The 15,919-nt window shown below is 52.6% G+C and overlaps 2 protein-coding genes across 3 annotated transcripts in view; both read left to right on the top strand.

Annotated features, from left to right (window-relative positions):
* Window positions 1-11,663, top strand: part of LOC111858340 (plakophilin-4-like) — a 51,593-nt gene extending 39,930 nt beyond the window's left edge. For both annotated transcript variants that reach the window (XM_023840012.2, XM_023840011.2), the window contains 12 exons: window positions 1,020-1,233; window positions 4,692-4,875; window positions 5,318-5,435; window positions 5,594-5,785; window positions 5,897-6,070; window positions 6,637-6,787; window positions 8,285-8,477; window positions 8,822-8,906; window positions 9,221-9,338; window positions 9,475-9,606; window positions 10,361-10,434; window positions 10,731-11,663. In XM_023840012.2, the coding sequence (XP_023695780.2) occupies window positions 1,020-1,233; window positions 4,692-4,875; window positions 5,318-5,435; window positions 5,594-5,785; window positions 5,897-6,070; window positions 6,637-6,787; window positions 8,285-8,477; window positions 8,822-8,906; window positions 9,221-9,338; window positions 9,475-9,606; window positions 10,361-10,434; window positions 10,731-10,967 (1,872 nt within the window). In that variant the 3' untranslated portion in view covers window positions 10,968-11,663. The remainder of the gene's footprint in view (window positions 1-1,019; window positions 1,234-4,691; window positions 4,876-5,317; window positions 5,436-5,593; window positions 5,786-5,896; window positions 6,071-6,636; window positions 6,788-8,284; window positions 8,478-8,821; window positions 8,907-9,220; window positions 9,339-9,474; window positions 9,607-10,360; window positions 10,435-10,730) is intronic.
* Window positions 11,664-12,665: 1,002 nt separating this feature from the next.
* LOC111858341 (death-associated protein-like 1 homolog) lies at window positions 12,666-15,030 on the top strand. The gene is made up of 5 exons (XM_023840013.2): window positions 12,666-12,951; window positions 13,033-13,189; window positions 14,098-14,188; window positions 14,366-14,429; window positions 14,604-15,030. Exons 2-5 carry the CDS (start codon window positions 13,123-13,125, stop codon window positions 14,718-14,720), a joined length of 339 nt encoding a protein of 112 aa, XP_023695781.1. The 5' UTR covers window positions 12,666-12,951; window positions 13,033-13,122; the 3' UTR covers window positions 14,721-15,030.
* The last annotated feature ends 889 nt before the right edge of the window (window positions 15,031-15,919 follow it).

The raw sequence follows: 15,919 nt of genomic DNA, 5'->3' as shown, positions 1-15,919 counted from the left end.
GGAATGAATGAAGGTCCATTTATATAGCACTTTTCAAGACACCCAAAGTCCTTTACAGAACCAATGGGGAGCCGCTTCAACCACCACCACTGTGTAGCCCCCACCTGGATGATGAGACGGCAGCCATTCTGAGCCAGTACACTCACCGCACAGTAGCTAAGGAGGTGAAGGGGCAGGAGAGAATTAACCAGATAGATAAAGGGGATGATTAGGAGGCCAGATTTGCAAGGGCCACAGTGGACAGCTTTAGCCTGGAAAGAGATGGAGTGCTGTGACAGATGATCCGGCCCCCACAATCCCCCGACCTGAAACCCTATGGAGCGAGTTTGTGATGAGTTGGATGGAAGAGTATGAGCAAAGTAGCCAACTTGTGCTCAGAACTTGTTTTGGAGAAGCATTGCAGGTGGCCATGTCTGGAAGCTGGCTGAGAGAATGCCAAGAGTCTGCAGCGTTGTCATCAAAGCGAAAGGGGCTCTATTGCAGAGTGTAAAATTGGAGCAAATCTTAAGATGTCGAACACTGCTCTTTCGTTACATATTGCTTTGTCACCTCGAGGCTTTTTACTAGAGGTGAATAAAAACTAAACTAGAGACAAATCCATTAAAAGCTGGTGTGTCCAGACTTTTTACTGATACTGTACATCACAAGCATACAGCTGTCAAGAGTCAATCAGGTACAGTTTCTGCTTGTCTGAGCTTCCAGTGAGTGACCAGTGACACTAGCGTGTATTAAGTTAGCATCAGAATAAGAGAGAGACCCTACGTTACAAAACGCAGCTAGAACCAAACAGGAGAACTATTCAAGGGCACCTTCAGAACAAGGTTTATATGTATCTCTCACCAACAACTTTGTAAATATTTAACTTTTATGAGTGCAGTGCCCCCCCCCCCCCCAATAGACCATGGTGATGTTGTGGCACCAGCCTGTGTATATGCATGTAAATGAAGAGAGGGGGCTCGACCTGCTCTGACAGTCATAGTTGCATGTCTATACCCCCCCCCCCCCAATCCCATCGTCAGGTCTGCCGCCTCGGCGGCATCAAGCACCTGGTGGACCTTCTGGACCACAAGGTGGTGGAAGTGCAGAAGAACACATGCGGGGCCCTGCGGAACCTCGTCTACGGCAAGGCTACGGACAACAACAAGATCGCGGTGAGGAATGCGGGCGGGGTCCCGGCTCTACTGCGGCTGCTGAGGAAGACTGCTGACGCGGAGGTGCGGGAGCTGGTGACGGGTACGTCAGGACACCCCCTCCCCGCTGACACTCCGCCCCCCTCCCCGCTGACACTCCGCCCCCCTCCCCGCTGACACTCCGCCGCCTTCTCTGCTGACACTCCGCCCCCTCCCCGCAGACACTCCGCCCCCTCCCCGCAGACACTCCGCCCCCCTCCCCGCTGACACTTCACCATTCATCTCTCTCTGGCTTATTTTTCCACTCCTGCTGACTGGAGAGGCTCAGTGTGTCGAGCAGACAGATCACAGTTCGTAGCCCCAGGGAATGTTGAGGTTTGGCTGATTAATAATTAAGCACTGCTCAGGCGCTGGTGGGGGGGTCTGTCGCCTCCTGGCTGTACAGACCCCCAGTGTCATGCACTGCGAATCAGCCACACATCCTGCATCTGCACACTGGTCCTTCTACTTCTCTCTCTCTCTCTCTCTCTCTCTCTCTCTCTCTCTCTCTCTCTCCGGTGCCTCTTTCCTTCTCTCTCACCTTGTCTCTCCCCCTCATCTCTCTCTCTCTCCCTCTCCCTCCCTCCATCTCTCTCAATCTCTCTTTCTGCCCCCCTCTCTGCATGTCTCTCTCCTCCCTCCATCTCTCTCTTTCTCTCTCCCTCTCCCCATCCCCCCATCTCACTGCCCCCCACCCCATCAGCTGTCGCTAACAGAGCTCTGCTCGGTAAATGTCAGCAGGGACACCCCTCAGACACCTGTCACGTTTCCATTTCTTTAATATTTCCCTTTCCAGTCTTTAAAAGCCCTTTAAAAAAAGTGCAGCTGATGGGGGATAAATTAATGGCCATACACGAACCTACCGTTGAGGACACTGAAGTATTTCTGCAGGTCCAATACCCACGATCCATTGCGGCCCACACCTAGGAAGTGCGTATACTTTAGACCTCAGTATTTAAAACATCCTGGCTACAGCCCTGTTAATAGCAGTCAGATTTATCAAAAGCCAGGGTGTACAGGGTGGGAAAGGCATGTTACACTATTTCATACCCGCTTCTACCTAGTTAGCTGATGGCTTCCAGATCTTCCCTGACAGAAATACACAGTACAGTGCACACTGATGTCATGTTTCAAAATGCTATTTTATTGGGCTTTTCTAAACAACATTTGATTCGTACGAGCCATCGTCTAATCAGAAACGAGACTGAAGTTGACATCGTGTGTCACATGACCTCCTTGCTTAACCCCCAGCTGTGGCCCTTGAATAGTTATTGACCTGCAATAATGCATTTCCTGATCTCTGCCCTCGGTCCTTACCTCAGAGTTCGGAGGCACTTTGGTGACGTTTGACATGCCATGTGAAGGACCCTGGTGCCATCTATAGACCTGTGACAGGTTTGGGGGGGGGTTGGTGGTCATGTGACTGGGGGGTCATGACCGCCGCTGATCTTGTGGGGTCAGACTCCTCTTCCCTGCCAGCTCAGGTGTCAGGGGTCACGCCAGGGATCGTTTTAGGGGTTGTTTGGCATCCACATTCTCCCCTTTCTGTCAGTCTGTTACTCGCCTGTCCCTGTCGGAATTACAGCCCTGTCACTGTCTCCCACAATGCACTTAGCTGTGACCCCCTCGTGACCTTCTATTTAAACGCTTTTTCATGCATTTCCCGGCACCGTTTCTGAGTGGCAGGAGCTACTGTGTGATGAAGCGTGGGACGGTTCCCTCTATTAGCAGGAGTTCGTCGCTTGCCGGTCGCTTTTTAAGCGTCTTAAAGGGGAATGTTATGCTCAAAGGAGCAGCTCGTGTGTCCGTTGGCAGACGGCGAGAAAATCGAGCACAGCAGCTTATTCCCTGGGACGCTTCTGCAGGGTGTTTTATTTTATCGTGTATTTTTTAGGTTCTCTGTCCTTTTGTCACGGTCGCTCGGTTATTGGCCCTTTTTGTGACTCCACAGCACAATGGGAAATGGGGAAATTATTAAAGATTAATAAGGATCAGGGGCGGTTCCCATTTTTTGAACCTGAAAAGACGTGTCATGTTGAACGGGTTTTGTTCGGAGACTGGGGAGCCCGGTTGGCGATCAGCTTGTGTATGAAACCTCTGGACACTCTTGACCGTCTTATGGGCTAGACAGCGGGATGAATATGACTGTCAGAAAGACAATGACCTGTGTGACCTTCCTGAAACACTGGTGGGGCAGCGAGTCCACTTCAGTCTGTGCTGCTCAAATCCGCCCCCCCTGCAGGGCAAGGGGAGAAATGCAGCCAAGTGTTACTGCTGTTCCTTCAGTTGCTTGCGATATGCTGGGAGATCTTCCGCTAAAGTGTACATGCATTAGTTTTGTAGGATGACGGTTCGGATAACACCAGTGCCTACAGACAGCGAGCTGCGGTTCCCCCAGGCCCCCTCTTGGGGGCGCCCTTTTGTTTTCCTCCCAGAGGGAGGCGCTGCCTCAACTTAGTTATACCGGATGTGAGCGCCCTCAATCGCAGCCCACCCCCCCATTTGTTAGTCCTGAAATGCACACTACAAGGGACTGTCTGTGTACCAGCCATGGTGTTAACCATTAAAAGGCAGAGGAGTCCCGTTAAGCAGCGTGCTCCCTGTGCGCTCCGGCCCTGGGGGGGGGCGCGTGGGACCTGCCCGCGCATGCCCGTGTGTCCGCTCGCATGCGGCTGACTAAACGTGGCATACTGTGAGGAAGCGGGGGCCCGTCCCATTTACGCCCGCATCAGCACGCTGGCCTGGCAGGCAGCGATAAGGGCTGTCAGCTCATTGAGAGACCCTGCCTGCTTTATGCATCCTGAGCCCCTGTGACATCACCGCGCCGGCCGTGTGTGTGTGTGTGTGTGTGTGTGTGTGTGTGTGTGTGTGTGTGTGTGTGTGTGTGTGTGTGTGTGTGTGTGTGTGTGTGTGTGTGTGTGTGTGTGTGTGCGTGCGTGCGTGCGTGCCACTGTGCATTATATAATGTCATCTTTAAGGGGGTGCCCTGTCACACGAACACTGGCGGACTGGGGTGGGGTGGGGGGTCCAGGGCACGCGTATACTGGGAGCTCCCCAGTAATGAGGCACAGGCAGGTAGGGGTGGGTGAGAAAGGGGGGCGTGTCCCCACAGACACATGCGCACACACACACACACACACGCACCCATTGAAACACAAATGCATGCATGCAGACACGCATGCACACGCAAACACACATGCAGGCACGCACACACACACGCAGGCACACACATGCACGCTTGCACACACACACACACGTTCCTGGTCCACAGTAGCCTCTACCAGAAAGTCATGCACACCAGTTTCTGGTAATCTAGTGTCAGTCTGATAATCCCAATGTGCCGCCATGATGATTCCAGATACTGATTCAGATACTGGCCTGAATTTCCCGGAAGTTGTGTCCGGTTCCATTTCTGCGTACGGAATGTGATGGTGTCCCGGCCTCCAGTAATGCACTGGCGTGTGGGAGTCACGGCTCTGAGATCTGCTTCTGTCCCCCCCCCCCGCCTCACCTTCCCTGCAGGGGTGCTGTGGAACCTCTCCTCGTGCGACGCGGTGAAGATGACCATCGTGCGAGATGCCCTCACCCCCCTCACCAACACTGTGATCATCCCCCACTCGGGGTGGAGCAGCTCCTCCTTCGACGACGAGCACAAGCTGAAGTTCCACTCCTCTGTGGTGCTGCGTAACGCCAGCGGCTGCCTGAGGTGCCGGCTTCCCCCCAACCCCCACCCCACTCGTGCACCGCTCTGCCATCAGTGTTGCGCTGCCGCCCCCTGGTGGACAGCTTACATACTACAGCTGGAATTCTCACACAGGGCTTCTTAAGAAACTGAAAAATCTATCTGAGATTCTCCTGCACACGCTTCCTAAAAAATACACTAGAACTTGGTCTTTCACAATCTTTTCTTTGTCCTGTTAAGGGGGCCACCATTGAACCCGCTTAGTGGCCCCAGGCCCTGACATCGTCTCGGCAAATGCAGACACATATTCCAGTTAGCGTGGTAATGCTAATCGGTCCACCACCCCTGGTCCCCTCCCCGCCTGGGGCGGTGATGTCTCACTCGTCATTAGCCCTCCATAATGGCTGGCTTCAGACCGTAATCGTATGCTGAGTGAGTGACCCGCTGCCTCCTGCCACCTCCCCAGAAACCTGAGCTCGGCAGGGGAGGAGGCGCGGAGGCAGATGCGCTGCTGTGAGGGGCTGGTGGATTCCCTGCTGTACATCATCAAGGCCTGCGTCAGCACCTCCGACTTCGACAGCAAGGTGGGCGGGCGCTCCCTCTGTGCCCTGGGAATATATAAATAAATGATCTCAGCCCCATTGTTCTCCCTTTGAGAGTGGCAGAGGGAAATCACTGAGCGCCCCCTGCTGGTGGTGCTGAGTTATGGATGCCCCCCCCCCCCCCCACCTCCCCTTTTCAGATTGTAGAGAACTGTATCTGCACCCTGCGAAACCTGTCGTACCGCCTGGAGCTGGAGATGCCCCAGTCGGGCCCTCTGGGCACGCAGGAGATGACCAGCCTACTGGGGAGGGAGTCACCCAGCAAGGAGGCGGAGCCCAGCTGCTGGGGCCGCAGGAAGAGGAGGAAGAAACGGGCCCCCCAGGATGAGCAGGTGGGGGCCCTCGGCTCCTCACCGCGGAGGCCACTTCTCCGTTTCGGGTGTGAAAGAGGAGTTCAGGCACTCTGCATCACAGATGCCCTAATTCCCTTCTCCGTTTGGCAGTGGGACGGCGTGGGCCCTATCCCCGGCTTCTCCAAGGCCCCCAAGGGGGTGGAGGTGCTGTGGCACCCGGCCGTGGTAAAACCGTACTTGACGCTGCTGGCAGAGAGCTCGAACCCGGCTACACTGGAGGGCTCCGCAGGGTCCCTGCAGAACCTCAGCGCCGGCAACTGGAAGGTGAGCCCCTCCCACTGGGGAAGAAGTCCCAGCATTGAACACAGTGGGACAGAAGGAAGTCTACGGTCTGTGTATCTGCATTGTAATGTACAGGTAGAATTAAACTCTGGCCTATAAATTAGCTGTTTATGTCCATAGCATCGCATCTGGAAAACATACAGTACCAGTCAAAATTCTGGACACACCTCCTCAAAATGGCTCCCTTTTGCGTTGATGACAGCATTGTAGACTCTTTGAACCAGCTTCCAGATGTAGCCACCTGGGATGCTTCTCCCACAGTGCTGAAGGAGTTTCCACAAGTTCTGGGCACAAGTCGGCTACCTTGCTCTTACTCTTTGGTCTAACTCATCCCAGCAATCCATCTCATTCCTTGTTCACAAGATAATACAGTTACTTACACAACCTCCAGGTGCTCTTAGGGTCATTATCATGTCGAACAACAGATTTTCCGCTACTGTGTCAAGATTTTGTGACCTTCCCAGAATGCCAGAGAGATGCCGCATACCGGCCTCGCCTTAGACTTCTTCCTCTCCCCCTCCTAACCCCCTGCCGTCCTGCCTTTCCAGTTTGCGGCCTTCATCCGGGCCGCAGTGCGCAAGGAGAAGGGCCTCCCCATCCTTGTGGAGCTGCTGCGTATGGACAACGACCGCGTGGTCTGCTCTGTGGCCACGGCACTCAGGAACATGGCCCTGGACGTAAGGAACAAGGAACTGATCGGTGAGGAGGCAGCGTCCACCGACTTCTGCACCACACAGCTGGGTGACACCTATAGGCCGGGGTGGGTAGCTCAGGTCCGGAACGTAAAAATCCAGACTAAAATTTCGTTTCAACCAACCAGTTGAATACTCCAGGCTTTCTCAACCCAGTCCTCAAGGACCTCCAGACCATCCATGTTTTTGCTCTCTCCCAATTACCAAAATGTGGACGGTCTGGTGGTCTCTAAGGCCTGGGTTGAGAAAGCCTGGAGTATTCAACTGGTTGGTTGAAACGAAATCTTGGTCTGGATTTTTTCGTTCTGGACTCAGTGTCCTCTGAGGGACTCCAGCAGGTATACAGTCGTACAGAGAGGACCGGCTGCAGCTACAAGCAGAATAGGCCTGAATTACCCCCATTGCAGAGGAAGTGAAATGGTCGTCGGTCTTCTTAATAGCTTTGCCTGTGGCTCCTGAGATGGTAGAGCCAGCCCTGTGTACACCGCCGTGAAGTAACGTTCCCCCAGAACCACAGTGTGACGTACAAACAGTGAGCGAGAAGGGGAGGGTTAACACAGTATCTAAAGTATAGAACACAGGATGGTACGTGACAGGCGGGCTGGAAACGAGGGTGTATATACACAGTGCACTGAAAGCTGTATGCAAACAGTAATGATAAATAATGCAGCAGAATAAACGATGGACTAAATAGTGTCAGTTGTCTGACAGTGAATAGCTTAATAATAATAATAAGGTAAAGAGAGCAGTGCGGGTAATCGGATACATGCTGTTATTCAGATTCTGTTTTGGTTAATGAGCAAACAGGCGAGACGGAAGGCTGAAGGAGCTGGACATGGGTGGAGATCATGGGCTCCGTGGAGATGGTTAACATGAAACACAAGCCCTGCCCCACCCCGCCGCAGGGTGGGGGAGCAGGCCAGCGCGGTTACCCCACCCGAAAACCACGGGCACTCCGCTGCTGCTCCTGTTTGCCTCCTCCATACACAAGCTTCTTGTGGCTTTTGCTACAGAAATAGTTTTTATTGGCTTGATATGGAAACGGTATGAGGATCTTGGCCGGGGGAGGGGGGTGGTGGTGTTAGGATGGAGGATTAGCCTCGTGACCGGGGGCGTGAATATGTACCTGAGAGGAGGACTGGTGTTGTAGGTGTTTTAACCTAAGCTAAGCGAGTAAAAACAACCAGTTGGATCCATCCATCCATTATCAGGATTGGGGGGGTGGGGGGCCTAGAGCCTATCCCAGGCAGCACAGGGCACCTCCCAGAATGGATGATTGAGCGGGTCTTTAAAAGTTAAATAAATACATATCATTTATTAAATGTAAGGAGTTTGCTTTGGATGATGTGCCATGGTGCAGAGAGGGTCCCAGAGCTTCCACAGGGGCCGTGGGTGTTGGACATTTCTGATGAGTGTGGGATGGAGCTGTTGGTCCCTCTATAGTGCCCTTGAGGTGTGGATATGCAGAGGAATATGGCAGTAACCACCCCGAGGCTTCCTGCAGGGAAGTACGCCATGCGGGACCTGGTTAACCGTCTCCCCGGCCCCGGCGCCTCGCTGCTGTCTGACGAGACGGTGGCAGCCGTCTGCTGCACGCTGCACGAGGTCACCAGCAAGAACATGGAGAACGCCAAGGCGCTGGCAGACACCGGCGGCATCGAGAAGCTCGTCAACATCACCAAGGGCAGGGGCGAGAGGTGGGCGGGGTCATATATGGGTGGGGTCGTTGGTGGGTGTGGTCACATGTGGGCGGGGTCATATATGGGTGGGGTCGTGGGTGGGCGTGCTTATATACGGGCGGGGTCGTGGGTGGGTGTGGTCACGTGTGGGCGGGGCCATATATGGGTGGGGTCGTGGGTGGGCGTGCTTATATACGGGCGGGGTCGTGGGTGGGTGTGGTCACGTGTGGGCGGGGTCATATATGGGCGGGGTCCTGTGTGGGCGGGGCAAGGAGTGGGCAGAGTGTGGGAGCTCAAGCTGTCTGCAAACTGCTCACTAGTTATCTGATTACCTAAGAACCTCTCTGGCTGCCATGTTGCAGGTACTCCATGAAGGTGGCAAAAGCTGCTGCCCAGGTGCTCAACACACTGTGGCAGTACAGAGACCTGCGCGCCATCTACAAGAAGGTGAGGGGCTGCGACACTGCGGGTTCGCAGGACTCATCACTGGAAGAAGTCGTGGGTAGTTCAGGGCCAGAAAGTAAAACTCCAGACCAGGATTTACTTTTGACCAACCAGTTTAGTACTCTGTGACTGTGACTCAACTGATTGGTTGAAACAAAACTCTGGTCTGGATTTTTAGTCTCTGGACCTGAACTTTCCACCTCTGACCGGACGTTTGTAGGTGCATTCGGATCACCTTGTGTTAAGTAGCTGTATATCACACCTTATACATACAAATGCCTTACTGTTCAGATTTTTGACGTGTCTTGTGATCTCAGGATGGATGGAACCAGAACCACTTCATAACACCTGTCTCCACACTGGAGCGGGACAGGTACAAGTCCCAGCCCACTCTGCCCAGCAACGCTATGCAGATGTCACCCGTGAACCAGATAGGTGAGCCTAAGAAGTCAGGGGAACGTGGGAAATGTAGTCCTGAGACGGTACCGTCATGGACAGTGAGCCTTCTACAGAAGCGCCTGATAGGCCCCAGAATGCTCACCTTGCGCCCTGATGCTGTGTGTCTGTCCAGCCTGCAGTGCCACCTCTTCCCCTGCCGTGCTGGCAATCACAGAACGCCGCTCAAACTACCAGAGAACGCAGTCAACTATGCAATTTTATAATTACCAAGGAGACAACGGTGTGCATAAAAGTCAGTACGCAGGTAAGACACTGCATGCTTGCTGGGTGATCATGTGACAGCAGGAAACCGCCACCCCCCCCCCCCCAGAGCACTACTCTGTGTTCTTCTGAAACCACAGTTTCCTTTAGAGCAGTGTTTTTCATAGGCGTCCTCAGGGACCCCTAGACAGTCCGCATTCTGTTCTCTCCCAGCTGCCAAACCATCCATCAGGAGCAGGGAGGGAGCAAAAACGTGGACTGGTGGGGGTCCCCAAGGACCGGGATGGGAAACACCGCGCTACAGCATCATCAAGGATGTCACTGCCCACAGATCTTCTCTGACAGTGTTCCTCACCCTGCCCCCCACCGCACCCCTGCAGCCCTGCTCAATTTGGACTCGCTTAAGTTCTGCCAAGTTCTAAAGAGCGCCCCCAAGTGGCCCTGTGTGCCCCACCCCTGTAACCCCCTGCTACAGAGCAGCCCGCCTCAATGCCTGGGGGGGGCTGGCAGACATATCTCAGCCAGATGGAAGCCCTTCAGCTTGGGGGCGTCACCATGACAACACACTGGGGGATTACCGGAGAAAGGCTTCTTTGGGTTTGGATTCCTTGAAGCTGCGCCAGGGCAAATAAGATGGTGCAGTCAGAGTAAAGAGCAGTAAACTGGGAGCAGCCCAGCCCGCAGTCGGCTGTGAGCCGTGCTTCGTGGTGGGAGAGAGGATGGGGGGTTTGGGGGGAGGGGGCAGCCGCTCGCAGTGCCAGAGCAAGACCCCGTCCCTCATGCATCTTTCCGCGCAGGCCCTGCGAAGCCGTCGCCGTACTTCATAGAGTCCTGCCCCTCACCACCCAGGGAGGAATCAAGGAGAACACAGGTGAGACGGGGGGGGGGGTCTGCAAGGGTTTCCCTGTAAGGTGGGGGCCTTGGAAAACTCCAGTACAGGAGGGAGGGATGGAAGGAAGAGAAAGAGTGGGCGAAGGAGGAAGGGAGGAAATTAAAGGGAGGGAGGGAGGGAGGCGGGAGCAGTTTCCATGGAATTCATCTGCTGTTTTCAAAACATTGCAACTGGGTGAGTTGGGGGGGGGCGGGGGGGGCATGGGATGGAATTGGGTGTGTTATGTAGCGGAGCAGAGCAGGACAGGTCTGCATGGCCGTTGATCTCTCCTGCAGCTGTACTACGCAGACGAGCAGGCCAGGAGGACCTATGACACCTACCGGCCGTACCGGCAGCCCCCGCTCGGCTACGAGGAGCCCTACTTTGAGGACGCGGTGCACTTCGCCACGGACTATGCCCCCTCTCTGCACACGCTCAAGTCCAACACCAACTACGTGGACTTCTACTCCACTACGCGGCAGCCGTCCTACCGGGCGGAGCAGTATCCAGAGTCACCCGACTCCTGGGTCTAGAAGGTTCTGCTGCGGGCGGGGAGGGGTGGCCGTCCCGTCCGAACTGAGTTTGCCCTGTGCATCTCAAACAGGTCTCTGCATGCTCAGTGAGCCGGTAATGTCATGGAAGGAACGCAGAGCCAGAAAGAGACAGCAGGGGGCGCCTCTCCATACACGTCGGCCCTTCCTGATCCACGCGCTTCCGTTTCTCGAACCCGCAACCCAGCGGGGGCGACGGTGGAGCGGGTCACATGATGCCTTGCGGCAGCAAAGTGGGAGATGAGAGGCCTCGTGAAAAGACAGTTTGACATTAGTGAGAAGAACGAGATGGCTTGTTCATGGGATTCGAACCGTCCTCCTTCCATGTCGTACTGCTGTGTGTCACATCGAGACATTGTCTGTCACCCCGTTCTTGTGGTTTCCTCTCTGTACACCCTGAAATCGAATCCCTCGCAGCCCTCAGATCATCAGCATCAGTAAACTCTTGTGCCATATTAATCCTGTATAAATATATGGAGCCATTTAAAGAAAATGTGGGATCAATTGAAGTGTCTAAAAAGTGACATTCTTTTTTTAAATGAACTGTGCGATTGTAAACATGTGTGTGACATTGCAGAGGCGTTTATTTTTCCATGTCCTGTCCAGTGACCCCCCTGTGGATGGTTCACCGCCATGTTCTATGCACATGAGTAGAAATAAACGTGAACGTTTCATCCATGGGGGCATTCTGCCATCCTCAGTCTGTGGGGGGAGGAGAAAGAGTCAGAAGGTCCATTCTGGCAGTTTCTATGGTCTCCCCTTGTCCTGCAGGTTTCTTTCGGGTACACCAGGTTCCTCCTGTAGGCTAAAGATGAGCAGTGAGGTGAATCGGTGTCTCTAAATGGCACTGTGTGTGTGTGTGTGTGTGTGTGTGCGCGCGCGCGCATGTGTCCTGTGACGGACTGGCATTCCATACAGGGTGTTTACACTCTGTGCTGCCTGGAACAGGCTACAGGGTCCCACAAACAGCCCTTTACTAAATAAAAGTTTTAGAAAATGGATGGTTCATTCCATATGTAACTCAAATAAAAAATAAAATTTCAATCTGATACATTTAGTCTGCATGGGAGTTCAGCCGGAACCTTCTCTGAACATCAGCGTGTATAAATATTAACGTGTGTACGGTCGTCACCTTGGGCTGGAGTGTGGCCGGACTTACAGCGATCTGTTACGGTAATCAGACTTCAGTGCCACCCCAAAAGGTTGCAGGAAAACATTCTTGGTACAGAGCAAACAATTTCAGCCCATCCTAAAAACACAGGATTGTAAAACCAAGTGATAAAAATGTCCTCTATTTCTGAAGAAACCCAAGAGCGCTGTGGTATATCCTGCAGATGTTAGCATGGTTTAGTGTACACATCCCCTCTCTCTCCCGGTGTGCCAAAGACCCCAATGGACGCCTGTGGTCACACCCTCTGCCCTGGGCAGGCAAACACACCAGCAGCTCCTGCCAAAAATCCGAATACTGAAACAAACAGGAAGCCGTCGAGAGGATGGGCCGAAGCCGCCTCGAGCTCGTGGGAGTTCTACTTATGGAAAAACGTTCTGAGGGCGGAATGAAAAATGATTGGGTGAGAGAGATAACCAATCAGATTGGCTGATCCCGCCTCTTCTAGCTGTTTGGATCCACCTCTACAATCTGATTAAAATGTCAAAACCGTGTCAATGTGCAAATGTCGTAATGCCTACCTAGTTATTTATCTTTGACTGTGTTCTTAAATTTAATGTACCAGTAATGTTTCACAACAGTTCGAACGTCAGTCCAATTTAGAGTGGTTAGTGAACTGGCGCTCTAGTAAATCTAAACTTATACTTATAAGCTTTAGACTCCAAGAAAGTAATTGTATGGTTTAATATTCAAATTATTCTCTGAAATGCTGAACAAAAGTAGCGAGTAACTTCTCTGTAAATGTAGCTAACGCTTTGCGGTTGTAACGTGACTCACATTTGCATTGTGTGCTGGTGGGTAAGTAACCAAAGCGTGTCGGGTGCTGCTTGTTTTTAACTTTAACTCCACCCCGTAAGTCTAATTTCCTGCGTCGTGCAGAAACCATCCTGACCCTTTAGAGGTATAAATAGGAGTGCGTGCCCCCATCGGCGCCCTGTTGATGTTAGTGTGTTGGCCGAGCGGCGCAACATGGTGCAGGTGTCGAAGCCCGGGGTGCAGAACAGAGCGGCGCTGAAGGCTGGCCACCCCCCCGCAGGTAAGCCATCCGGCCCATCGCCGCCAGTGACTTTTTCATTTCGAAAGCTGATCTTTGTTTTTTCTCTACAGTAATTTAATGTGGGACTGCTTGGCTGGATCCCAAGTGCGGAAACCCCTTCGCTTCGTTTCAGATTTAAGTTTTTGCGCACGGCGGAGCGTGGACGGAAATATGATTATTTTCAAAATTGATTCTTGAGTAGAAACTTGTACAAACTTGCTATCCTCTCACTTCCGACACGTCTACCTTGGCTGTTTTCCGTCTGGGGATCTCATCTATGCCCAGTAGCTTTTTTTACATTAGACTTTTGTTTACTCTGCCATATTAATTTTCAAACCAATGTATATCACTACATCAAGTCCATGTGTGCCCCTGATTCGGGTCGTGTACTGTATTCCGTATTTTTTTTTTTCTTCTGCGAAATCGCTCTTATTTTGCTTTCCCAAATTGCCGTCAAATGGCGCACGCTTGTCTCCTACAGATGCGTGAGCTTTTCGCTTAAAGCCTCGACTCCGTTTACCACTTGTGCAAACACTTCGCTGCCCTTAGTGTATAGAGACGTGTGAAAATACAATAGTCGCCTGTCTACTGCACTTGGTACAAACCAGTTCTGTACCGACTGAGCGACACCGACGTACAAAAGCTGAATGATGCCTTTGAAAACTCTCCAACTACCCTGCTTTAACTCGGAGCTTCCTCTGGCAGATTCCTCTGACTCTTTCCACTTAAGATGGAGGTAGACAAAACATTTGTGCACCCTAAGCCTTTGAAGGTTTCGGAAGTACTGTGATTCAGTGCTACATATGTGGTATTCTAGCCTTCCAAGGTCCACCTAGGCTGTTCCCAACACATGTTGGACTCCTCTATTCTGGGCCTGAGGGGTGTGTGTGTGTGAATTCTGTTCACAGTGATGGCGGGGGGGAAACGGGTGGCCAAGAAGAGCTCCGAAGAGGCCTCTCCCCCAGAGAAAGATGTGAAGCGAGCTGTGGACAAGGCCAGGTATCCTCTTAAGGCACCAGTGGTGTGGAGGTGCTGGTGCGAACGCAGCCGTGGGCTCCTAGTGCTTGGTGGTGAAGGAGGATGTGTGGCCAAGCAGTGCTTCCCCTCTTTGCAGAAGCCTGTGGCTTAACCTCCACCATATTGCACATGCTTTTGACCTCCCCCTGCCTCTTTCAGGTCCTTGCCTGCTCCAATCAGAATGCAGTCTGTAAATCTGTTGTTGGCAGGTACCCTGGACAAGGTGAGTGACACATCTGTCCCCCTGGTATTAAAGTAATCGCGTAGGTCTGAACTGCAGGAACGCCACAGCAAGAATCGGGACAATGCTACTGTTAGCCTTGTGTGTGCAGATGTCTCTGTGGGTGGGTGACGTGCACGGGTTTCGCTGAAATGTAGACGTGCTTTCACTTTTCAGCTGGCGCACGACTTCCCCACGGCCCCAGTGAGCGTGCGGCACAGTCGGCTGATCCCTGCTGTGGCAAAGCCGCATTCACCGAAGGCCTTTGTCATCCAGCAGCCCAGGAAGTGCTGAGTGAGGTGGCTGTGTGCGCCCACCCCCACCCGCTGTGGGGGGGTCGATGACAGCACAGGAAAGCTCTGGTGGACCCCAGCCCTTGGTGTCTCACTCTGGGTCCTTGTCTTTCTGGGCGTGAACAAGCCTCAAGTTGCTTCCCTACAAATCTGTAGCTTTTGCTGAAGTTGCTCTGCTGTTGGAGGCTTTTGAATGGGAATTTGCACTTAAGTTGTCCCAATAAGGACACGGTGGGCTGTATGTGCTCATTTGACTTCAGATGTTTGTCCCAAAATTCCTGGAATTGAATAAAACTGCATTTCTGACTTTAGTGACTGATCTGTTTTAATGGCATCCCCCCCCCCCTTTTTTTTTTTTTTCCTTCTCTCCTCCAAACCGTTTACTTAGGCCAGGGGTGGGGAACCTGTTCCATGGAGGGCCGGTGTGGGTGCAGGTTTTTGGGATGGCCTTTCAATCGGCTAATACTAAAGCAGTGGTTCTCAACCCCAGTCCTGGGGACCCACTGTTATTGGCTGATTGAGGCCATCCCAAAATCATGCACCCACACCAGTTCTGTGCAAGGAAGGTCATTGGTTCAAATCCTGCAGCCAGCAGTCTACTCATCCCCAGTATCCACCGCCTGCCCATTGCAGGGGTACTGGGTGCTGGTGCACGAGGCTGACTTGCAGAGAAATGGATCTGTGAAAACTACCCAATTTCCCCAGGGAGAAGAAAGCATCACTAATTCCTCCTGCAAATATGTGCATGTATCAATGGAGCTGTAGTGTCACACAACAACCACAAGGTGGTGCCATAGCACTTGGGGTGAAGGCCGTACCAATGACTCACTGAAACTTCATAGTAGTGAAATTTGTGTATAGACTACACACTCAATCTGTGGATGTATTATTTACATTCTATTCTAGAAAATGTCAACTTGTGGTATCCGGTCTCAATGGGGCCTGGAAGGTGGGTTTGTCCACTTAGTGTGATTTAAGTCTGTCCTACACCTAATGGTCCCCTGTATATCACATAGAGGTCACTGTACTGTAATGAGGCTTTCTTCCTATGTATTCCAGGTCTGTTTCAGACATGAATGTTAACTGATTACGTGGCACTCCACAGGACCTGTGGTTTCACAGCGTTTGCACAGATTTTCACTATTGCACTAGTGACTAGGGCAACTGAAGATTGAGATCTGAGATGTCGCACTGCAGACA

This window comes from Paramormyrops kingsleyae, chromosome 16, assembly GCF_048594095.1.
Source record: "Paramormyrops kingsleyae isolate MSU_618 chromosome 16, PKINGS_0.4, whole genome shotgun sequence".
NCBI classification, from domain to species: Eukaryota; Metazoa; Chordata; class Actinopteri; order Osteoglossiformes; family Mormyridae; genus Paramormyrops; species Paramormyrops kingsleyae.
Note: the sequence above shows the minus strand (reverse complement) of the source record. Positions and strands in the feature narration are given on the sequence as shown.

Bases quoted from the DNA above. Each gene is read 5' to 3' on its own strand.
- LOC111858341 (XM_023840013.2), top strand. From the start codon at position 13,123: ATGGTGCAGGTGTCGAAGCCCGGGGTGCAGAACAGAGCGGCGCTGAAG. The intron at 13,190-14,097 runs GTAAGCCATCCG...TTCTGTTCACAG, and splicing joins GGCTGGCCACCCCCCCGCAG to TGATGGCGGGGGGGAAACGG. The intron at 14,189-14,365 runs GTATCCTCTTAA...TGCCTCTTTCAG, and splicing joins CGAGCTGTGGACAAGGCCAG to GTCCTTGCCTGCTCCAATCA.